This window comes from Rhinopithecus roxellana, chromosome 20 (genome assembly GCF_007565055.1).
Source record: "Rhinopithecus roxellana isolate Shanxi Qingling chromosome 20, ASM756505v1, whole genome shotgun sequence".
In the NCBI taxonomy this organism is placed as follows: Eukaryota; Metazoa; Chordata; class Mammalia; order Primates; family Cercopithecidae; genus Rhinopithecus; species Rhinopithecus roxellana.
The window spans coordinates 56,335,806-56,360,298 of NC_044568.1; the positions used below are offsets into that span (position 1 = coordinate 56,335,806).

At 54.8% G+C, this 24,493-nt stretch overlaps 1 protein-coding gene across 3 annotated transcripts in view; it reads right to left on the reverse strand.

Annotated features, from left to right (window-relative positions):
* Positions 1–2,950: 2,950 nt before the first annotated feature.
* Positions 2,951–24,493, reverse strand: part of CMIP (c-Maf inducing protein) — a 271,489-nt gene continuing 249,946 nt past the window's right edge. For all 3 annotated transcript variants that reach the window (XM_010375146.2, XM_010375147.2, XM_030924359.1), the window contains 11 exons: positions 23,397–23,462; positions 22,080–22,106; positions 21,795–21,843; positions 18,291–18,398; positions 15,180–15,296; positions 13,229–13,369; positions 12,334–12,381; positions 10,921–11,067; positions 9,200–9,305; positions 7,717–7,787; positions 2,951–4,919 (listed from right to left, as the gene is read on the reverse strand). In XM_010375146.2, the coding sequence (XP_010373448.1) occupies positions 4,866–4,919; positions 7,717–7,787; positions 9,200–9,305; positions 10,921–11,067; positions 12,334–12,381; positions 13,229–13,369; positions 15,180–15,296; positions 18,291–18,398; positions 21,795–21,843; positions 22,080–22,106; positions 23,397–23,462 (934 nt within the window). In that variant the 3' untranslated portion in view covers positions 2,951–4,865. The remainder of the gene's footprint in view (positions 4,920–7,716; positions 7,788–9,199; positions 9,306–10,920; positions 11,068–12,333; positions 12,382–13,228; positions 13,370–15,179; positions 15,297–18,290; positions 18,399–21,794; positions 21,844–22,079; positions 22,107–23,396; positions 23,463–24,493) is intronic.

A 24,493-nucleotide genomic window follows, 5' to 3' on the forward strand; every position in this document is an offset into this window, starting at 1 on the left:
TCACATGTTTTCTAGCACTCCACCTGGACCTGTCGGAAGTGGGTCCTCAGTAATGAATTGCTGGATGCATGAATGGATGAACAAGGCCAAGCCCTTTTCCAAGATTCTCTGACCTCTTTTTCTTATTGTGCTCTTGGGGAGCTTCTAGCAAAGTCTAAGTACCTTTAGAGCAGCCTGTCAGTCACAAATGACAGCTCAGCTTACCAGGTTCTCATGTTGCACGACTGTGGGGAGCGCCATTCACACTGCACTGTAAGTGACCGGAAGACAGCACATTCTAAGACAGGTGCTGTAAGTGGGGCAACCTGGAGATGTGCATTGCCGGGCAGCCCCAGAGCTGAGCTTGTAAGAATCCAATTGTTGTTCTCTTGGGTGAGCTTCACACTGCTCCCAATGACAGGATCTGTCTTAAATTTCCTGAATTAATACTCCTGTCCCAGGCATGGGGTTAGATTTCTGTTGGACTCTCACTGGGCCCATCTGGGGCCGGCACCAACAGTTGCTGGTTTTGCTTGGAGGTGGAGGACGGTCATTGAGGTAGGTCCTCGCAGAGGACCCCTCAGAGAGAAGAGAATTATGGAGAAAAGGAAGGAAGTGCTAGCTATGAAGGGTAGGTGGGGCTCCAGGCTAGGTAATTAACAAGGGATGCAGAGGCACCCAGGAACCAGGAACCAAGGGGAGCTCTTACCACTCCCGGGTTGAAGGGCGAGGGGAGTACGCGGTGTAACTCAGTGCAGCTGGGAGGAGGCACAGGCCAGGTGTGAGCATCACAGAGGTGCAGGCAGGGGTTAGGGACGCTGAGGCACCCAGGATCCAGCAAGAGGCAGTTCCCAGGCTAAGGCTGAAGGGGTGAGACAGGGAGCTGTGTTACTTCGAGAAATGGAATCCTGGCGGGCAACCCACGGAGGGAGGCAACTCCTGCCAACAACAGGCACAGAGGCTGGGATGCCAGGGAAGACAACCCCTACTTCTTCCAGCAGGGAGCCTGCATTCTCTAGCCTCACCCAGTGGGCAGAGGAGCTCAGCTGCTGCCAGGCAGAGCAGGGAGGAGGGCTGAGAGTGGCCCCCGGCTGCACCTTTCCCCAACCCTTAGAGCAATGAACCCTTAGAGCAATGAACGCCAGGCCCTACGCCAGTAGAGAGGGCAAGATGGAGCAGGCTGAAGTGTCTGGCTCACGCATGCACATGTCTGTACCAGTAGCTGGTCATCTGGTCCAAGGATGGGATCTCAGGGAGCCAAGGGCTTTTTGGACTGTTCATTTGATGCCCTTGGTGAGGCCTATCACCCCCGCAGTCAAGAGCCCTCCTGTCGTTTTCCACAGTACCTGCATTCCCTGGGTGACCCGAGGAAGGCACTGCTGAGTGACTGACACTCTCACCCTTTTTTTTTTTTTTGAGATGGAGTCTCACTCTGTCGCCCAAGCTGGAGTGCAATGGCGAGATCTCGGCTCACTGCAACATCCACCTCCCAGGTTCGAGTGATTCTCCTGCCTCAGCCTCATGAATAGCTGGGATTACAGGTGTGGGTCACTATACCTGGCTAATTTTTGTATTTTTAGGAGACATGGGGTTTCACTATATTGGCCAGGCTGGTCTCGAACTCCTGACCTCAGGTGATCCACCTGCCTCGGCCTCCCAAAGTGCTGGGATTATAGGTAGGAGCCACCGCACCCAGCCTTCTCGCTTTTCTTAAAAAGACTTGGCAGAGGCCTCTAGAAGGAGGCCACCAGGGCACAGAGAGAGGTGTGGACAGGTGGGGCAGGTAGCAGAGGGAGCTGGATGGTGTGGGAAGGACAGGGTGGAGGCTGGCAGAGGCAGCTGCAGCCACAGAGTCTCTGGAGAGATGGCTTTGGGCTGGGCCCACAGTGGAGAGGCAGAGGACTGGATCATGGACATCCTGGATTTCTGTCAGCATGTGGGGGCAGGACATGCCTGGGCTGAGGACAAGGACACCCCTGCTGAGCTGGGGGACCCTGAAGGGTGACTGGTTTAGGAAGAGGGGTGAAGATAAAGCATTTTTTCTTTCTTTTTTTGTTTTTGAAACGGAGTCTTGCTCTGTCGCCAGACTGGAGTGCAGTGGCGCAATCTCGGCTCACTGTTATCTCCGCCTCCTGGTTTTAAGGGATTGTCCTGCCTCAGCCTCCCGAATAGCTGGGACTACAGGCACGTGCCACCGCGCCCCTCTAATTTTTGTATTTTTAGTAGAGACAGGGTTTCACCATGTTGGCCAGGATGGTCTTGATGTCTTGACCTTGTGATCCGCCCACCTCAGCCTCCCAAAGTATTGGGACTACAGGCGTGAGCCACCGCACCCGGCCAAGATAAAGCATTTCTTTTCGGACTTGTCAAGACTGCCTCTGGAGACATCTAGGGGGAGTAGGCAGCTGAAGTGTGGGTCTAGGAACCTGGCACTGACCAGCAGCACAGCATCACCTGGAAGCTCGTCAGGAATGCAGATTCCCAGGCCCCACCTAGAGCTGTGGCATCAGTATCTGCGTTTCCACAAGACCCCCCCAGGTGGATGGAGGGCACATTCCGTGGAGTAGCTCTGGGCTAGAGCTTTTGTAAGGCCCTGCTGAAGAGCAGCATTGACCTTGGTCTATGACGCGGAGTCGCAGCTGGGGAGCGAACTGTTCCCACGGGACACGTGGCAACATCTGGAGACACTCTGGTTGTCATAAATGGGGAAGGGGTGCTACTGGTGGATAGAAGCCAAGGATGCTGTTCAATGTCTGGTGACGAACACAACAGCTCCCTGCAACAAACACGGCTCCGGCCCCACTAGCCAACAGCAGCCAGGGTGCTGAGCCCTGGTCCTCAGGAAGTGCGTGCAGATGAAAGTGAGGGCGTCCCAGTACTGTCGGAGCCTCGGACTTCCCACCTGGGCTTCGCCCCCTCCTTGGACCTTCTCCCCCTGGGCGCTGAGACACCACACACAAAGACCAGACACTGATGAGTCACTTACAGTTTATTTTTGCCTGAAAGTATTTCACATCTCTTTGTACACAGCTACGTGACAGTAGTATTAACCATCAGGAAAAGCAACAGTGCGAGGGGAAAGGTGGCATGTCTTGTTTCTTCTTTTTTTTTTTTTTCTTTTTAATTTTTTTTTTTCTTCTGCTTCTTCCTGCACCAGAGTGCTGTGAAGTATGGGACTGGAGGGGCACGGGGAGAAAAAAAAGAAAACCAAACAACTAAAAACAACAAAAAACAAAACACAAAACGGAACACACTCACACACACACGAAATAAAACCTGGCACGGAAAATGAATTAAGACTGGAACCCAGTTTCTTTTTTTTTTCCTTTTTTAAAAAAATGAGGGCATCGTAGGGGGGTAATAAAGTCTACCTAGCAAAGTATAAAACGACAAAAGCATGGTTTCCATTGAATAAGATTAAATATATATAAAACAAGTACACTGACTGTGGGGTAGGTTTGGAGGTGCCGGAGGAGGGAAGTATTTGTGCTAAACCAACAGAAAAAAGGGCTGGGGGGAGAGGGGGACCCCAAATAAACCATCAACGGGCTGTTCTGTACAGTGAGGGCTTGTTAAGAAAAAGCCGACTGTTTATAAAAGAAACGGAGGTTGGTTTGTCTTCGGAACAGGTGGGGACAGAAGGAGCGTCTTCGTTGCAGTGGTCACACGTGGAAGGTGGGGTGGGGAGGGCAGTCGGGCTGGCGGAGGCAACGTATCTCTCTTTTCCCAAGAGACCATGCAGAGAGGCGGGCATGCATGGGGCCACGTGAAGCACACGATGGCAGGGGGAGCCCATGGGTGACAGAGTCTCCGCTGGGGACAGGGGACAGCAAAGGCTGACAGGGACAGGAGCTCCCTGGCGGTGGGCAACAGCTCTTTTACCGGGGTGGACTGGAGAGGGCGGGTTAGCAGCCTCCCGTTCAAGTCTAAAAGGCGCCGAGAGAAAGAGCTTGGGCCTTAGAGGAGCGAGGGGATCTCAATCCTTCCTCCTCCTCCAGCCTGAGCCCCACCTTGTGAGGGAGTTGGAGACATTTGGAAATCAGAAACGCACAGTGGTGGGTGGGGGAGGTGGGCAGACAGACAGACAGACGAGAGAGCATTAGCATAAGAGAATCCATCACGAAAAAACAATGAATTGTTCCAAGGAGGTTCTTTTTTTCTCTTTTTGTTGTCTGTTTCCGTTAAAAAAATAACAATACTACTACCACTAACCCGACAGCTGACTGGTTTCTACAGTACTACACGCCGGGGCGGGGTGGGGGGGGCGGGAGGGTGGGGGACGGGTCGAAGACTTCATAAATAAGAGGCGGGTCCCAGACCCGCAATTTGTCAACATGTCTTAAATAGGTGCATTATTTAAATCTTATGTACAACAAGAATCACTTTGCATAGCAATGGTGAGGACACAGGACGGGTGCAGTGATGTGACTGGGTCTTCTTGTCCCAAGGGCGGGGGGCGAGTTCGCAGCTCAGCTCGGAGCCTCTAGGAAGAAAGCATCCTTCGTCCGGCCCGCAACGGTGGCATCAGAGTTGACTTTTCCCACACGACGGCATCAAACACAAAGGCAAAGAAAATCCACAAAGGGTCCCCCACCCCCCAGCCCACCCCCAACCCCCTCCCCGACCCGCTGATGCTCCTCTTGTTGCTACAAAGTCCACTTTAGATCAGGTCAAAGGTTCCAATTACGAAGCTAAAAGAATTCGGTGGGGGCTGGGCGTGCTTGTGGACCCCTCCCCACCCCCTCCCCCCTCCGCCCCCAGAAAGACTCCCCATCTATCTCCCAGCCAGGACACCAGGGTGGGACCCCAGGACCGGCTGCTCTGCGGCTTAGTCAAGAGTTGTTTTGTCGCGGTTGCAAATGTCTTCCCGCCTGGAGCTGGGAGCTTCACCAGGCTTCCGTGTAGCGGACATCCACTTCCTTCAAATTGGGAAGCTTGGCCTGCGGGTGGCAAGAGGGGTCCTTGTCACGCGTAGGCCATTCCCTTGCAGAAGCTGACAGTACCTGACTCCACCCACACTGCCCGCTGGGGGTCCCTGCCACCCTCTCCCCACCTTGGTGCTGTGGGCTCCCTGGGCTCTTGGAGGGTTGGGTGGCCTTAGGCAAAGAACAGGGCAGGTGGGATGTGCCCTGGCCCCAGAGAAACCAGGCAGTGGGGCTCCCGTGCCCCCACCTCAGACAGGCTTCGGTCTCTGTCTTTGCCAGTGGAAGCACTGGGGTTTGAACCCAGGCCCTGCCACTTGCTGCTGCTTGACCGTGGGCAGATAACCCAGCCTCTCGGAGCCTCAGTGTCTTCCTGTGTGGGCCAATCTGATTCTAGTCCCTGGCTCAAAGGATGGTGCTAGGGGTTAAATAGCAAATGCAGAAAGCCCAGGGCACCGTTATAAGCCCTATGAAAGGAAACTGTTCTTATTTTTACTATTAGTGATATTCTCATCGTTATCAGAAAATGGACAGGGTGAGTGATGCGGATCCCAGTAAGTCCCAGGTACCCAGGCTTTGCCTTAGACTCTTCCCACTTGGGGTTTCCCCTTCGCTGGATGCGCTGCTAGACTCTACGATTCCACCTGCTGCATCTCTCCATTGTCTTCTGCTTTCTGTTTCTGCTACCCAGACTTCCACTCTTCTTTTATAAACAGTTGGCTTTTGTTCTCAACAAGCCTCCACTAAACAGAGAGGTAGCTGCCTCCTAACTGGCCTCATGCCTTTACTTCCTCCCTCCCAACTTTCCTGTACACTGCCCAGCATACCAGCATACTTTTTGGATGCATGCACACGTATGTATGCATGAGCATGCACACGTATGTATGCATGAGCATGCACACGTATGTATGCATGAGCATGCACACGTATGTATGCATGAGCATGCACACGTATGTATGCATGAGCATGCACACGTATGTATGCATGAGCATGCACACATGTACACACACGCACATGCAATTCCTCACTGCTGCTCTCCTGTGCTCAACAACCCTCAATGGCTCCCCACTGCCCAGGCAGAGGTCACAGGTGGGGACCTGCAGCCACCTGCAGTGCTATAAAGCATACTAAGCCAGCCTTTCAAAATTAGGAGACTTCCCAGAAGAATCTAGATTTCAAGGTTCTCTTGGAAAATGGGAAGGTCTGGCCAGACTGGGCAGTGAACAGTGGGGCGTGGCCTGCCTGGCACTGAGCGTAGGCTCCTCCTCCAAAGGAGAAGCAGCTGCTGTTTGCTCGAGTCCCCTCCACAGGGAGGCCGGTCACAGGCTGGCAGCATCAAGTTGGCATCATGTCTCTCAAATGTGTGAAAATGAAAAAATCGACTGAAAGTGATTTTTCTTCCCGAGTGGCCTTTCATGCACTCCCCATGTCCTCTTTCCAGCTTGTTCTCAGTAGCGTCTGACTTTCAGCACTCTGAACTCAAGACAATCCAGGCAGCATTTCTCAAACATGAGTGTGCACAGGGATCCCCCGGGGCGGGGTTACCTGGGGTGGCCTGGATCCTGCATTTCTGTTGGCCCCCAAGTGGTGCCAAGGGCGCTGGTCTGCAGATGCCACCTTGAGTGCTGAGGTCTAAACGCTGGGGTGAGTGATCTGCTGGCTGTGTCCCTGCCACCTGCTGTGTCCCATACATCCTCCCTTGGACCTCACTCTCTGCTGATTGTCCCTCCTGGCCCCACCAGGCCCTGTGCCCACCTTGGTTTGCTGAGCTTGCCTGTGCCTGCCAGAAGGGAGTGTCCCCTGGGCAGGGACTGTGGCAGCCACACCTTGGTGTCCCTGTCCCTGACATGGGCCTGGTACATAGCAGAGGCTCCAGAAGCATCTGGAGGATGCCCCAGTGAGCACGCCCTGGCGGCAGGAGACCTGGCTGTAGGAGATGGGCCCCAGCCAAGGGCTGCTGGGGGATTCCCTCTAAGTGGCTTCCAGGGCACAGAGGTGCCAGCGTGGCTCACGGGCGCCATCTGTGCCTTCTCACCTTTGAGCCCAGCCCTTCCCTCCCAGGATGCTGGCCCTCTGCCGGTCCCGCCTGCTCCTTCTGGGGCAGCTGGTACAGCCCCAGGAGGACGGGGTGACAGGATGACAGGAGGCAACTGAAGGCCTGGCTCCTCCAACCTTCCCAAGACGTGCAAGTGCGTTTCTTAAAACGCCCCTGCCTTCTACCCTCTGATCCTTTTTCTTTCTCTGATTTCACTTGCTGGCCTAGTGCTGGTGCACTGCAGCCCTCAGTGGTGTGAGGCACCCGCCATGCTCAGCCCTCCCTGCTTCTACTCCTGCTCCCTCTCAAAATATTTATTTCCTAACACCCAGAGCACGCTTTGAAAAGCGTGACTCGCTGCTCTGCTGTGACCTGTGAGGGCTTTTTCATCCGGCCCCAGCCCATTCCCTCTCTCAGTTCCTGGCTCCATTTGCTACAAAGCCAGGCCTTGACAATCTCTTCTGTCTCAGGACCTTGACACTTGTTCTTCCTCTCGCCCTTTGTATTTCTGGCTTCTTACCTTTTGGGTCTCAGCTCCTGCAGCCTCTTCATCAGAGGGGCCATCCCTGATCACCCCAGGCCACACAGGCCCTCCTATTTCCAATGACTTCCCTGCTGCTTCCTCTTTGTTACTCCTTTTGACCTGCCATTATTTATGTATTGATCTGCAGGTGTCATCGTCTTTTACTGAAGAATGAGCTCTGGGCAGCAGATGCACCAGCATCCAGATGCCGGCTGGAGAAAGGAGGGGAGGAGAGAGGGGAGGAAGGATGGAATTACCTTCAGATCTTCGTAGGTGTCAGCTGAGAGCTTGGTGCTGTTCATGTTTAAACTGCAGAGACTCTTCATGGCTGTACAAGAGACAGATCCAGTTGTTAGGAGAGTGAGGCCCCAAAGGTATGCAGGTATGGGATGGCCAAGCTGGAGGAGCTGAACGCAGGTGCCAGGCCCCCTGTTAGGAGATGGGGCTGGGGAGGAAGGTTTTGCAGGCGCAGCCAGGATAGGTGGCCCACTAGACGCTGAAAGTCTGTTTCAGGCATGTGCTGGTCTGAACAGAGCCTTCGTTCTCTTCCCATCCTCTGAGTCTCCCTCCCCTCTGGTCCCTCTGTCGTGTCCCCCCACTGCCTGCACGTGATGTCCCCAGAGCTTGCCTGTCACACCCCAGACCAGGCCCAAGATCTCCCCGCTAAGGGAACCCCGGATGCTCCCCGCCATCGTCATTGACTCAGGTGCTGTTTCTTGAAAGCAAGCCTCAACCTCTGCTTTGTGTTGGAGTCACAAGGAGAGCAGACCCCTCCACCCACTCCCAGAGATGCTGAGCAGGGCTGCAGCGGGGACCAGGAATCTGCACTGTTCACGAGGACCGCGCCCCCCTGGGGAACACCAGTGGAAGCAGTACATTTGCATTTGCAGCCAAACTGGCCGCGCGCTGCCTCTCTGCTTCCATTGACCCAGTCACCTGCCCCCACCTCCTCCCAAGCCATCCAGAATTTGCCAATGACCCGGTAGGAGTCATGGCCCCGGCCCAGGATGCCTCCCCCTTGGCCAACTCCCACAAATCTGTCTTCACACCCAGACTCAACAGCACCTCTCCCGGAAGCCTTCCCTGACTCTTCCCACTGAGCCATGGGTCTTCCTGTTTAAAGCAGTGGGCCTGGAAAAGGGAAACCTGGTCAAATACAGAATCCTGGGCCCAACATCCCTGAGGGTAGTTCAGTCAGTTGGGGCTGGGGCACAGGAATTGGCCCTTCTAGGTTCCTTGAGAATTCTGTGGCTCCTTCTATTATGACAGGGCTTCTCAAATGTCAACGGGCCCGGGAGTCTCCCAGACATCTGCTTACCGTGCGGTGTCTGAGTCAGGAGGTCCGAAGTGGGCTTGGGAATGGACATTTCTGACCAGCCCCCAGAAGACGCTGCCGCCACTGGTCGGGGGACCACAGTGGCAACACACTACAGCCCCATCCTCGAACTTGACCCCTCAGTGGACTGCGAGTGTCAGGAGGGCATGGGCTGGCCTTATTCATTTTTTCTACTGCCTCTAGAATATAAGCTCCCTGAGGTCAGGGATATTTTTCTCTGTGTTGTTCCTGGCCCTTGGAATGGTGCCTGGTCCAGAGCAGGTGTGCAGTGAACACATGTTCGTGAATGAATGAATTTCTCTATCTGTGCACGGTGCAAAGTCAGCGCTTGGCCAGTTTGGTTGAAGCACAGAAGGAATGAATAAAGCAGCCCCTCACCCCCCAGTTGCCCCCGAGGCACTCACAGCTCAGGGCCAGCAGGCCAGCGTCTGTGACCGGGGTCTCGCACAGGTTCAGCACCTGGAGCATGGTGAGGTGTTCCGACAGGAGCCGCAGGCCGGCGTCTCCAAACTGTAGGGCACAGAAACACTCAGCCCTCTCCTGGCCACCTCTGGGGAAGTGACTCGGAGGCTGGGGCAGAGGTGGAGTAAAGGGATGGGGACAGAGCCTTGCTCTCAGGCCCATGGCCCACCAAGCCCTCGGGTATGGGCTGCGCTCGCTTCCCCTAAACAATCCCATGCCTCTCTGACCCGGGTTAGAATCTAGCTTCTGCTGTTGGGAGTGGAGCCAGGCCAGGGCCCCCTGGGAGTCAGTTCTGCCTCCATGAAGGAGGGCTTTGAACTTGTCGTTTCCTAGCTTCGAGATGCTGCCTAGGCGGCTTTCTCCTGCTGGGTGGACAGTGGAAGGATAGGGCTGGGCCAGGGTCAGGCTGCAGGGACTGTCCCCAGTTTCTCTTCTGGAAAACGAGGGTGAAGGCAGAACCTGCACTTCACAGGCGTGCAGTGAAGGCCCCTTCATCTGCCCTGTGCAGAGTACTGAGCGGTGCAGTTGACACTGAGCTGGGACTCAGCAGCCACTGGTGTTACTATACCAAAGACCCAGAAACCTCCTGCGCAGCCCCGGGCAGGCCAGTGAAGCCCGGCTCACGTCTCAGCTCCACCTCTCAGAAGCTCAGGACTCGGAACTGCGCACAGTATTTCCAACTGGGAAATGGGCCTCAGGGCTTCATGAAGCCCTCAACCTCCTCTAGCCTCGGGGATTGCGTGCTGAGCTTGAGGAAGGGGTCGTGTGGTAAGCAACGCCTGGGGTGTAGGCAGGGAGGCGGGTGAGGGGGTAGGGAGAAGGGTGAACGAGTTAGGAAGGAGGGTGGGGGGGCAGGGAGGAGGGTGAGGGCAGGGAGGAGGGTGAGGGGGGCAGGGAGAAAGGCAAGGGGGCAGGGAGGAGGGTGAGGGGGCAGGGAGGAGGGTGAGTGGGCAGGGAGGAGGGTGGGGGAGCAGGGAGGAGGGTGAGGGGGCAGAGAGGAGGGTGAGGGGGCAGGAAGGATAATTACGGGACAGGGAGGAGGGTGAGGGGCAGGGAGGGTGAGGGGGCAGGGAGGATAATGATGGGGACAGGAAGGAGGGTGAGGGGGCAAGGAGGAGGGTGAGGGGGCAGGAAGGATAATGATGGGAGCAGGGAGGAGGGTGAGTGGGCAGGAAGGAGGGTGAGGGGGCAGGGAGGAGGGTGGGGGGCAGAGAGGAAGGTGAGGGGACAGGGAGGAGGGTGAGGGGGCAGGGAGGAGGGTGAGGGGGCAGGGAGGAGGGTGAAGGGGCAGGGTGGAGGGTGAGGGGGCAGGGAGGAGGGTGAGGGGGCAGGGAGGAGGGTGAGGGGAGCAGGAAGGAGGGTGAGGGGCAGAGAGGAGGGTAAGGGGGTAGGGAGGAGGGTGAGGGGGTAGGGAGGAAGATGAAGGGGCAGGGAGGAGGGTGAGGGGGCAGGGAGGAGGGAGAAGGGGCAGGGAGGTGGGTGGGGGCAGGGAGGAGGGTGGGGGCAGGGAGGAGTGTGGGAAGCAGGGAGGAGGGTGTGGGGCAGGGAAGAGGATGAGGGGCCAAGGAGGAGAGTGAGGGGAAAAGAAGATGGTAGAGAATAGGGAGGAGGGTGCAGAGGTGGAGGAGGTGTGGAGGGCCTGGAGCAGGGTGACAGGATGTACCTGAGTGGACCACAGGTTCAGCTGCTTGAGCGAAGGCAGTTTGATGAGGTGCTCAGCGCAGGCACTGGTTACATTGGTGAAGGCCAAACTGAGGTTCTCCAGGTTTCCGAAGGAGCCAGAGCTCAGCAAACGAGCCAAGTCAGCGTCCTGCGAGCAGACGCGGGAGAGGCCTGAGGGACCTGCTGGGAGCTCCTGAGACCCTGGGCCCTCCTATCCCCTACCCTCCTCCTCTCCCTCGCCCTACAGGGAGCTGTTCCTGGGGGGCGGCAAATCCCAGGAGCCGAGGTGGGGGCACGGCTTGGTGGGATGGGCCAAGGGGGTGGTCAGAGAGGGAGGGGCTGCCGCACATCCCATGGATGACAGCTGCCAGGCGGAGGAGAAAGCCTCCAGTGCTGTGACTCACACCCTGAGTCACCAGCGGGGTGTTCCGAGGCCACGATCCTCCCACAGGCGTCTGTGTGTGTGTATGTCTGTATGTGTGTATATCTGTGTGTGTCTGCATGTGTGTCTGTATATGTGTGTGTCTGTAACTGTGTGTGTCTGTGCATGCCTGTGTATGTGTGTGTGTGTGTGTGTGCTGGTGTGTCCGTGTGTCTCTGTGTGTCTGTCTGTGTGCATCAGGGTATGTGGCTGGCTGTCTCACTCCCAGGCAGCAGCTCACGTAAACACTGAGGCCACACTCAACTCTAACGAATGAAGACATCAGCGCATGCCTAAGCACTGGACTCGGAGGTTCCCGAGACTCCCCTCCATCCTTGAGTGTTAGTGGCCATGTGGCTGCCCGGAATGAAGGTTGATTTCCAGCCTCCCTTGCCACTAAGTGTGGCCCCACACACTAAATCCAGAAAATGGGATGTAAGTAGACATGTCAAGCAGAACTTCCAAGAAGTTTCTTAAGAGGAAGGGGTATGTCCTCCTTCCTGCTGGCTGGAATAGAAACAAGATGGCTGGAGCCTGAGCAGCCCTTTTGGTCCAGGAAGTAGCAGCCATGTATCAAATATAATGGGGGCATCAGAATAGAAGGAAATAAGATCCTTAAAGACCTTGCAAAACGCGAATGGTAAGATACACAAGCCTCCAAGGGTTGCTGTGAGGATAAAATGAACTAATAGAATAGCACCTGGCACACAAATGCTCAAGGTATATCTGCTATTATTCCCAGTATTATTAATAACTGGATATCAACACCGTTATCACCAACGATCTATATCACATTTTAACCTTCTTTTTGGTTTTCGTATCTCTTCCTGTAAGCTACCTCCTGGAAGAGCTGGCGTGTTAAGTACTAGGGGGTCCTTGTGCCTCGCCCTCCATCACCTGCCATCTCAGCAGCAGACACCACCTGCCATTCCCCAACAGAGAGGACCAACCCACTTTCTCCATCCAGCCCCAAAGAGAACCAAACCAACTCACTGTCGACTTGGAGGGCAGTGTTAGCCTGGTGGGCCCGCCTTTCCTTTGCTGCAACAGAAACCAGGCTGGTTACAACCATTCTTTTCCCCAAGTTTCCATTCTGGACTTCCACCTCTGTTAACAGCGCTCATGGAGCCATCGTTACTTTCTTGGTTGTACAAGGCAACATGGTGGTCTTGGTCTCAGGGGCAAAGCCAGAGATGGGGTTTGAGCACAGGTGGTTTATTGGAAGGTGACCCCAAGAAACACCAGTAGAAGAGTGGGGAAGTGACACTGTGGCTGCCCATAATGGGAGGGGTGTTATCAATCCAGCTATCACTGGATAGATGGGTACCGGCACCAAATCCCACCAGGGGACTCTAAGAAATGGTGGAGAAGCCATGTCTCAAACATATCTCACTGAATGGGTGAAACGTATCTCACTGAAGGGAGCTGGGGTATTTATACACACTCTCCCAAGAGGGACTGGTTGACGGCTGCTCCAGGAGATTAGAAGGCATCAATTTCCTGCCCCTTCTGTCCTTCTGTGCACACACGTGAGTATACGCATGTGGACATACAAAGTCCTTCAGCAAAGAGGTGTGGGTGCTGGCATTTGAAAGTTGGGCCCCCATACACTTAAGTGGAAGGGTGTAAGCTACATGGAGGAGGGAGGGTGGGCACTGTCCTGGCCAGGCTCCAATGAGCTATGTGACTCTGGGCATTGCTTTGCCTCTCTGGGCCTCTCTTTGATTACCTGAAAAGTGGCAGGTGGTAATACCAATTTCTTGGGTTTGGAGAAGAATTCAATGAGACTGAGGTCCACTCAGGTCCACTCAGGTCCAAGTACTAGCTCCCCTGGAGCCCGCCCTGGCCTGCTGGGCAGGGGAGTGGTCCGGAGCAGCCGGGGACTCACCAGCTCCTTCAACTCCCGCTGCCGGTCGCACAGCTGCTCATACATGCGCTTCCCCACGTCTGTGCTCTCCAGGGTTGAGATGATCTGCAGTTGGGTGTCGTTGTTGTCAATGATGTTGTATTCCAGCATCAAGCACAGGATCTGCCCAGAACCACAGTGGTGCATTATGGACCCGGCCTGCCACTCTCGCTAAGCACACTCTGTGCATCCCAAGGGTCTTGTTTTGAAAACCAGCAACCCCACTCTCCCCTCTCTGCAGCCCTGGCTGTGTGAGGTTGGGCAAAGCACCTGCCCAACTTCCTGCCTGTGCAATGGTAGCACCAGTGCCCACGCACTGAGGTTCTCCAGGTTCAAACGTCAAAGGACATGGGAGTCTCCCAGGCATCTGCTTACCGTGTTGTGTCTGGACACGGGGCAGGCCCCTGAGGATGTCTGCAGGCCCCCAAGCACTGGTGGAAAGCCACACCTCTTTCTCTCCCCAGTTTCTTCCCCAGTGGCTGTCACAAAGTAGGTGTTCAAGCTCACAGAATGGCTCGCAGCCCTGGGCCCATCTACCACACACAGCTCCGGAGAGGGCCTTGTGGCTGTATATGTGGCTCACCTGCCTGGGAGTCAACATGCCTGAGAGCCCTGCCTCTGACATTGCCTTTCCAATGACTTACTTTTATTTATTTATTTATTTTTTGAGATGAGGTCTTACTATGTCGCCCAGGCTAGTTTCGCCCCCCTGGGCTCAAGCGATCCTCCTACCTCAGCCTCCTGAGTTGCTGGAACTACAGGTGTATGCTATGGTGCTCAATTCTCCTAGGACTTCCCACTCGCCAAGGAACGGTCACTCCACCCAAGCTTTTCACAGCACCTCTTGTCTGTCTCCTGTCTCCCTGCTCAACCCTCCCCCATGGCCTCCGAATCCCTGTCACAGGACAGCCTAGACTAAATCCAAACTCCTTCCCAGCACCTCTGGGTACCCAGAAGGCTCTTCATGCACATCCACCCACATCCCAGACCTCTTGCCCCTTGGCTCCCTGTGTTCCAGCCACCCTGGCCCTCCCTGGTGCAGGACCTCAGCCCGGGCTGTCCCCATAGCCTACTCAGCTCCCACCTTCCCCAGGGCTCACACCTCCTCCAACTCTCATTTCCATGGGAGCTCCCATGGCTTGGCCGCGCCTGCCAACTCTTCGATGCTCTTCCCACTGAGGGGTGAAGTCTAGCTCCCACGCCTTTGACTGAGGGCCGGCCGCGGTGACTCACTGCCAGCAGTAGGATGTGGCAGAAGCGATGCCGCCTGCCTTCCAAGGGAGGCTACGTTAAAAAGTGATATGGCTTCTGCCTTGGTTCCCTTGGGACAGTCGCTCTGGGAGTCCCAGGTTTCTGGGGACTTTGGAGCATGCAGGGAGAGAGAGGAGCAGCAGCAGGTGAGGGGTGGCCTGCGCGGCTGGGTGTGTGTGTTCTGGGCAGGTGGGCAGACTACCCGGACACCAGGAGGTGAAGAGTGTGGCTGAGGAGCACCGCCCCGCAAAGTGTCTGAGGCCTCTCAGGCCAACGCAAGAAGCCTTGGGGCTCATCCAACCTGGCCCCATCTGACTAATGAGGCCCCAAGTGAGAAGTGCGTAGCTGTGCCCAGGCACCCCAATGCCCATGTGCAAAATAAATGAGCGATCTTGTTTTAAAGCCCTCACTTAGGGGTGGTTTGTTACACAGCAATAGATGAGCAGAACAGAAGCAACCCCAACCCCACCGATCCATGGATCAGCTGGATCACACCAGAAACAAATATACCGTGTGATGAAGGCTTGAGGCTCCCGCTAAGCTCAGGGCGGCCGGGACTGCATGCCTCGCCCACTGCCCGCCCGTGCCTGCAGCAGCTCCTGGCTCCCAGCAGATGCTCTATCAGCAAGGACAAGGGATGGGGAGCCAGCCATCCCGCCAGAGACCCCGACCAGCTCCTTACCTCCACCATGGTCTGGTTTCCCCTCAGTGCCAGGAGCATGCAGGGACCCAGCTTGTTTTCCGCCAGGGAGAGCAGGAATTTTTTGGTCTTGTAACAGGAGCCCATGAGGATGTGCACCTGTGAGGCAAGAAGGCCCAGGTGAAGGGACAGAGACACCCAGTGCCAGCCTCCGGCATGCCGGCAGGAAGTGAGCCCAAGTCACTGAATAGACCTGCCTACACGCTGTCCGGACAGCCAGGTGTTCTAGGATCACCAGGCCCCCGGGGATGCAAGAGCTCCTTCCCCCGCACACGGTCTAACCCAGATGAACCCTGAGGACGCTACGCTGAGTGGAATAAGCCAGTCGCGAAAGTCACGTTCACGATACCTCTTTTCATTCTGTCTTTTGCCTTTTATGGTTTTTAGTAGGACCTGATTTAACTGCAAGCCCCATCTCAGCAAGGGTATCTTTCGTATAAATTTATAATACTAAACGCAATAAAAGCTGACTAGAGTGCAATTTAAAGTCTATTGATTGAAACAAATGCAGCCCTTGCTATTTTTATTTTTTTCCTCGCTCTACTGTCCAGGCTGGAGTGCAGTGGTGCAATCTTGGCTCACTGCAACCTCTGCTTCTTGAGTTCAAGCAATCGTCCCACCACAACCTCCCTAGTAGCTAGGGTTACAGGCATGCACCACCACGCCTGGCTAATTTATTTGTATTTTTAGTAGAGATGGGGTTCACCACGTTGGCCAGGCTGGTCTTGAATTCCTGAATTCAAGTGATCCGCCCGCCTTGGCTTCCCAAAGTGCTGAGATTACAGGCGTGAGCCACTGTGCCCGGCCCTTGCTAGTTTTTAAAGTATCCGTAACAGAGTCTCTAAATATGTAATCTCCTGCCATTATAAAAGTTCTGATGTTTTAAACATTGATTAAGTTGAAGTTTTAAGCAGAAGGATGATTCTGACTCCACTTACATGAGGTGCCTGGATAGGGAAATTCAGAGACAGAAAGGAAAAGTGGCTGCCAGGGACTGAGGACGAGAGGAAGGGGGAGTGAGTGTGTAATGGATGCTGAGTTTCAGTTTGGGAAGATAAGAACGTTCTGGAGATGAACGGTGGTGATGGTTGCGTAACAACGGGAATGTCTTTAATGTCACTGAACAGTGTGCTTACAGATGCTAACTTCTACATTACGTGTATTTTACTGCCAAAACCAAAAAGGCCCCCTTCTCTGCTCCCCTTGGGAGTCAGCTGACAGTCGATCCTTTGAATTCCTGGCACCACTGGAACCGGGCAGAAACTTCTAGGCAGGCTTTGCAAGGGGGGTGTACATCTTGGGGTAGGGGACGTGATGAAGCCCAGCTACCTCTGTCAAGCCCGCTGTGAGCTCAGAACGGTGTTTTGGGAGACTGTCTGCCCCAGGAATCCAAGAATTGGCAAATCCTGCTCCCTCCTGGGTTATGTGTTGGGCGGTCTTTTGTTCTGGTGTATGGGTGATGGGGGCCCAAGGGCAGGGGTCCCCAGCCACCAGGGCTTGGGGGAGGCCTGGACAACCCACTGGCTTTCCTCCAACTTCACACAATGGCAAATGCCCTTGGCGGTGGAGAAAGCAGCCTCATCGAGGGGCCGGCTTCCAAGCCATGCGTCTCCATGGCAACAACACACTTCCATCCAGTGGCTGCCTGCTTCCTTCCTTGTGTATATTTTTTCCGCTCCATCATGAACAGCTCTGGCATACAAATGTAACCTCTCGGGCTGGGAAGCTGCCAGCTCCCTGAGCTTTCTTGCATCGAATCCCCACACTGTAGGGTGGGGGTGGGGGTGGGGCTGCTGAGCGTTGCTATGGTGAAGCTGTGACATCAGCGGAGAACCCGAGAGGTGACCGAGAGCGCAAGAGAGGTGGTGCAGGCTGGCAGTGGCAGTCACATTCCTAGATGCGCAGGGCCCTGAGAGGCCTGGGGTGGCAGGCAAGGAGTGGAGAGGGAGTGCATGAGGCAAAGGGCCTAAAAATAAGCCCCTTTCAAGAAGCTTCCAGGGGCAGCGCCTCAATTTGTCATCACTGCACAAACATCTTTGCTAAGTTCAGTGTGGAGAGCCAAACCACCCAGCAGAGAGGAGAATCACCACTGGCGTCATTTCTGAGCAGTGCCTGTGCCGGCCCACCGGGCGCCCTGCATCTGCTGTTGCATGCAATCACTATGGTAACCTCGAGAGGCCAATGCGATGCTCCCGGACGAGGGGCTGAAGCTGGCAGAGGCAAGTTACCAGCCCAAGGTCAACAAGCTAGATCCTAGCAGAGCTGCAACTGGAAGCCCAGTTTGAGTGTGGGAGCACCAGTGACCAGTAAATGGAGCTGGTTTTCTCAGCAAGTAGAGTTGGTGAGGCTGCTGACCACTAGGGTGCAGCATATGCCTTGGGGGAGGAAGAGTCTGGCCCTTTACTCCTGGAAGAAAGCATGTGGGCCTGGCCAAGGAAAGGCTTGGAAACAGAAGGCCTATGTGACCCCAGGCACGCCACCGAACCTCTCTGGGCCTCTGTTTCAACAGAGGTGTAATTCAGCAACAAGGATGCTGTACCGATTAAAAAGGATAGTGCACGTGAAGTGATGGATACAATGCTGGGCACAAAGAAAGTCATCATGGATGCAGCTGTTGGTTTGGTGACCTCAGACCGCACACGATGGTGGGAACAATCATCCTGACCGGGATACCTCCTTTTAAGGATTAAACAAGCTGGTGGACCTGCAGTGCTTTCCAGAATCCCTGGTCCCATTGGGCACTGAATCCCTTGTAGGAACATAACCATGACAATGAACTGTGTGACCTTAGGCAGTAACGCCCCAGGCTTTAGCTGCCTTGGGTATAAATTGGGGCAATGACATGTGTCCTCTTCTCACTAAGCTGTGAGAGATGGAGTGCAACTGGGATGCCAAGTGCTTGGCTTGGAGCCTCAGATAAGAAATGAGTAAGTGACGGTCACAGTCACCACCACCACCACCTTCAAGACCAGCACTGTGTAAGCGTGGAAACTCCAGGGCTGGGCCCAGGTGATGGGCGCAGCTGTTTAACTAGTCAGGCACGGCAAGCCCAGGGCCCCCTGGAAGTCACCCCACTGGGGTCCCACTGCATACCATGCTGGCAAACAGCTCCCCGTCATCGTCACAGGCCACTCCTCCGGGGCTGTAGAGCTGGAACCAGCCATCTTTGCCGGCCCGCACACTCAGCAGGCATGAGTGGACCTGCCAGACAGGGGAAGACACAAGTGTGAGCTGCACGCAGCCCTGGTGACAAGGGCGACCATGATCTGCACACATGAATGGGAAAGGCTCGGGCAAGTCCTGAAGTCAAGAAACCGGCTTGTTTCCTCCAGCAACCCCCAGTCTTCCACCAAATGCCATGAAAGGTCTTTTGGGAGACACCGTGGCCCCCACACCCTGGGGGATTCTGGCTACTGGCTGTCACTTGCACAGGAGGGAGGGCAGGCCCTGGCTTGATTGGCTGATCTGAATGAAGCGGGCCTGCTGCTGCACCAGGCAGAGATGTCCAGAGCAACCGCCCGCAATCAGCCCCCTTTCCCCTTCTCCTGCCCCTTTCCCCTTCTGCTATGCCTTCCTCTGGGCGGGGCCATCTCCTGGGTCTCCGTCCTCTGTCCGGTTCTCTGTCCTCCTCTCTCTGTGTTTCTTTCTTTTTTTTTTTTTTTTTTGAGACGGAGTCTTGCTCTGTCGCCCAGGCTGGAGTGCAGTAGCCAGATCTCAGCTCACTGCAAGCTCCACCTGCCGGGTTCACGCCATTCTCCTGCCTCAGCCTCCTGAGTAGCTGGGACTACAGGCGCCCGCCACCTCACCCGGCTAGTTTTTTTTTGTATTTTTTAGTAGAGACGGGGTTTCACCGTGTTAGCCAGGATGGTCTTGATCTCCTTGACCTTGTGATCTGCCCGTCTCGGCCTCCCAAAGTGCTGGGATTACAGGCTTGAGCCACCGCGCCCGGCCTCTCTCTGTGTTTCTAACTCCTCTCCCGTGCTCTCTGCCCTCTCTTTAGAAACCTCTCCCTGCTGTCTGGGGTTCTGCTGCCCCTAGCACCGACTCTCCCTCTTGGGTGTTTGCCTTCTTCCTTTCCTTGACTTGTGTGGGCACCATCCTTCCCTCCAGGTATCTGCCCTGCTAATCTCTCTCTCTCTCTCCCCTTCTTGGGGACTCTGCCACCCTCTCTCATTAGGTCTCATCCCCACTTCCTTCCCTGAGTCTTTGTCCCTCTCCACTGAAGGATCTCTGTCCACGGCTGTGGGCAATTTCAGTGCCAAAAGCAGAGCTCTCACATTCCTTCCCAGAGCTGTGTGTCTGTGTGGATGGGCCTGTTTGTGCATGTGAGCACACATGTGTGAGTGCATGAGAGGAATTCCACATCCACTCTGGCCCCTGCTGTGATTACACAGAGAGAGTGGGAAGGAGGGAGAGGGGGGAAGCGGCGAGAGTGAGGGAGAGAGAGAGCAAGAGAGCGAGAGTGCGCACAAAACACAAAGGACTTTTCCCCGCCTCCTCCCGTCCTTGGAAGAAAGCTGAGAGAAGTTCCTCATTATTTCCTTTAGGAAAGGACAATCTGCTGCCAAGAATCAGTTACCCACAGATACTAAACTGATCACAACCCACACATGAGCGCACAGAAAACAAAGGCAGTGGATTTTATTTTTCCCTCTGAGCTGAAAGAATTATCAAGGGTTTACTTACCGACTTCAAAGCAATAAGGACTTAGCAGTATAAGATGCCATTCAACAAATATAGCCAATAATTTTAAAGGAAACAACTTTGGCTTCATTTCGGAAGGTGTGAAGGTAGCAGGGAAGGGAGAAAGAAGAGTGAGGAGGAAAAGGGAGACAGAATCATCAGCAGAGAAAAGAAAGAGGCAAACAGGAGAACAAGGGCCTGGGTGTGGGACTTTGGCCAGGGGAGCTGGCTCCTTCCAGATCCGCAGGTCACTCGGGGCCTCATGCACGTTACCCGGGTTTGAAAATTACCCTCCCAGCAGCTGGCCCTGCCTCTCTACTCCGAGAAGCAGCTGGTACCACTTTTGTTCTCCAAATGTCCAAGTCTGGGTTTGAATACAGGCTCAGTTCCCAGGTGAATTCTGAGCTGCTGTCTTCATAGGTGGCAAGGAATGACTTAAGTTTAAGAAGAAGAATGGAGACACTCACTGGTCCCCGACATTTAAAAGCACCATATCCACCGTTTCTCCTTTTTCCCTCCATGCCTGAGGATCCCCTGGGGAAATGGGTGTTTAGAATTGCAGTGTTTCGGAACTAGATTCTTCAAGACCCCTCCAGAACTAGGATTTTCAGTGTGGCCTGGAGACCAGCCCCTCAGAACCACGTGGGATGTTTGTTCAAAATGCATCGAAATGCATATGCTTGGCTCCACCCAGGCCCCATGAGCTGGAACCAGGAAGGGATGTGGGGGCGGCGGGGGGGGGGTCTGCCTTTCGAACAAGCTACTCAGGTAATATAGTTTGAGAACAGTTACTCTAGAACTTCTGGAATTACAGCCTGATAAACTGCGGGTTCTGAGTCAGAGAGACCCACCATGGGTGGACATGGCCAGACCTTGGTGTCTGTGTGTCCTCAGATTCCTTCTCAAACACCATTTTCCACCCTCCAGACTAAGGTCCAGTTTGATCCATTTAGCAAAGTCCAACCACTTCACTACCACCTTCTCCAGCAAGCCTCCTGGGGATGGCTCCATGGAGAATAACCCCCTCTGTCCTCTGCCTGTCCTTCCCCCTGTTCTGCTGGGAGCACGAGTCTAGGTCTGTCCTCAACTGGGAGTCAGGCCCCTACCACACCCAGAACTCATGCACACACAAGCAGGCTGTGAGCATCTCAGGGCACAGCACACAGCGCAGTGAGCTGGTTATCAGCACGAGGTTTGAATCCTGCCTCAGTCGGGAACCAGCCGTGCAACACTGGGAATACTATCGAAGACACTCATACGGACGCTGTGAGGATGAGAAAAGGAACGTGTCTGGCCCGGGGTGCAGCACCTCATAAAGGACAGCTGCTGCTGCTGCTGCTACTATCAGGTGATGCAGGCCCAGGGCTACGGGCTGGCTTCCTTGCCCACCTAGGTCCCTGCCCATGTGCACAGGCTTGGGGGCAGAAGGCGGAAGGCTGCCCTCTCCCTGGAAGGCCAGCTTTGGTGAGGGACACAGCAGCCCTTCAGGGAAGCCCTTGGCCACCATGACCAGGAAATAAAAACCTAGCTCTGATCCCAGCTCGGATTCCTCGCTCTTCCCAATGATTCACATAATAGCAGAACCAGACAGGATCAAAATGCTGCCTCAGAGCTGGCTGGGAGCTGCCGGGCCAGCCCAACCCGAAATCAAGGCCTCGGCTGTGGGGAGAAACCACCAGCCAGCGGAAAACCACGCCGGTGAGCCGGCGCTTACAGTAAAACACTGACATCACGGGCTGGGCTCTGCACCAGGCGCGGCTGTGTCTGCACAGGCAATGGGTCTCTGAGAGTTGTTCTGAATGCCTGTCAGTGACAAGGAGGCCCCCACCAGAGCTTCAGAAGGCCTCTGAGGGGCCCTCGTGCATCCTGCTATCCCGAGACGGCGGGCCTGAGATGCAGAAAGAAAGGCCTCACCTCTTGCCGCGGGTCTTCAGCGAACCTCTGAATCACGTACTTCAGTTCCCTGGAAGAGACGAGGTGGCCAGAGTTACTGCCGGGGTCTGGGACTGAGGGGGAGGTATGGGAAGGGGAGGGGATGGTGTCAAGGAGGAATGGGCCAGGGAGCTGGGCAAGCGGGTGGATCAGGGATGCCAGGAGAAGCCACCACTGCCTCCCAGAATGCACGTGCCACGGAGGGAAGAGCTCAGGACAGAGGCCGTGCGTGCCAGAATGGAATGAGGGCGGTGCCCAGAAACTCACTTGGTGAACTTCTCGTGTGCGAGAGCTCTGTAACAAAAACAGGGGAAAACACGGCAGTTAGCAGAAGCGTCGGAAACAGCACAGTGTTCCCAAGATTAACCTCTGGGGACGTCTAGACTTTATGTCTGATTCAAAGAATGAAGAGGAATTTGAGTGAAATGCCAATATTTTGTCCCCACTCAAAGCTCCAAAACAAAGGCCTTCTTTGAGGAGGCGACAGATCACAGCAGCGGGAACAGACTGGGCGCCCCATTCCCAAAACTTCCCTAGGCCCACACCTGTGAACAAGAGGGGCTAAGCTGCTGCCTGAGCACGTGTGGGTGCACATGGGCTCCAGGGACCCAGGTGTGTTCATTAATTGTTCCACAATTAAGGCGGGCGGCACTCATTACTGCACACATCAGCGGCCATCGGGGACCATTCTTCTAAGCCAGTCGCCACAGCCAAGAACACCCAGGCCTATGGGGACAGGGGCTGAGGCCAATGACGTCATGCCTCTGCCGAGACTGAGTGCCTCTTAGGAGTTGGATTTCTCTGGTCTCAAGTCCTGGGACCCTCGGGGACTGGCCAAGCCAACAAATGGGGCAATTACTGCATTTCATAAACACGCTCGGCAATCAGCTCCTTCGAGAACCCCAGCTGCCTCCCGAGGCTGGCTCCTTCCAACCTCTCGAAAGAGACTTGGAGGCATTTTAGGGCCTGGTTATTCTGACAAAGCCTTCTCTTCAGGCCATTATCCACCAGACAGCATTCTCTCTAGTTTCCAGTGATCACTTCAATAAGGTGCTAGGGGCCGGCGAGAGAGAGGCCAAGGGTCTGTTTCTGGCCAGGTTTGCTGCGGAGCCTGAGCTGAGCATTGTAAAGAGTGCAGTCAGAGTGCTTCCAGCATCTCAGTACGGCACAGCGAGCAACTCCACGTGCTTTATCTTTTGATTCTTACTATCGCCCTTGGAAGAGGAGCGGCAGGTATTAAGGTTCCCATCTGGTGCATAATAAAAAATGTTAACTGCACGGCCTGCCAGGCGCCGTGGGGAGGGCTCTGTTTGCATTCTTAGCTCATGAATCCCTGTGATAATGCAGTCAGACAGCTCCTACAACGTCCCTGTTCTCCTGAGTTCCCCATTTTTCTGATGAGGGGAGGTGTGCCTCCTCAGAGGTCCCACAGCTGAGGACATGGCTGAGCTAGGACCGACGTCTCCAGGGTCTTCCCACTGTGACTCGGCTTCCCCATAACATGACTGGTCCCTTACTAAGGCCTTGGACAACTGAGGCTTGCCTCACAGGTGGGAGGGCTCTGGGGATGCGCATGGGACTTACTCTTTGGGGAATGGAATGGGTTGAAGCAAACTGGCCAGAGACGGTCTCCAGTCATCATAGTCCGACCTAGAACGAGAGAGGGTGACAGTCAGCTTCGGTTGGGACAAGGAGAGGTTTACGGCACGGTCCCAGATGGGCCAAAAGATGGGATGAGAGGCTGGCAGGAAGTCAGTGGCACTGACTCCTCCACCCACTGCCACCTCCAGGATGAGCAAGTCAATGTTCTCAGCGTGGCCACGAGGACTCACAACCAGGCCTGTGCAGACTTCCTCATGGCACCCGAGGGCGTGAACTGTCCACTCCTCAGACTTCACAGTGCCCTCTGAACCACGGCTACATGATCATTGTTCATTCCCTCTTTGGGACCATTAGGGGGTGCTCTGGGCGGAACTTTGCCCCCCATTCATATACTGAAGGTCTGTCCCCAAGTACTTCAGAATGTGACTGTACTGGGAGATACAGCCTTTAAAGAGGTGATGAGGTTCCAATGAGGCTGAAGACAGATGTCCTTAGAAGAGGAAACACGGACACGCAGAGCAGAGACCAGCCAGGACTCAGCGAGGAGGCCGCTGTCTGCAAGCCAGGAGAAAGGCCTGCAGAGAAACCAGCCCTGCCCACACCTTGATTTCAGGGTTGTGCCTTCCCGAACTGACAGAAATACGTTTGTTGTGTAAGCCATGAAGTCGATGGTACTTTATAGCAGTCCTAGCAAACTAACGTACTGGGCTTAGGCTGGGACCCTGGGGCCATTCTCACCTTCAGTGATCAGAATTGAGTGGAAATTCTATACACGGTTTCATAAAAAATAAACACTCCATGCTGTGTGTTTGTAATTTGGGTCAAACTGCCTGATTTATTGGATTCCTTTTTTTTCTTTTTAAAAATTTATTATTATCATTATTATTTGAGACAGTCTTACTCTGTTGCCCAGGCTGGAGTGCAATGGCATGATCTCAGCTCACTGCAACCTCCACCTCCTGGGTTCAAGTGATTCTTGTGTCTCAGCCTTCTGAGCAGCTGGGATTATAGGCATGCGCCACTATGCCAAGCTAATTTTTTTGTATTTCTAGTAGGGATGGGGTTTTGCCATGTTGGCC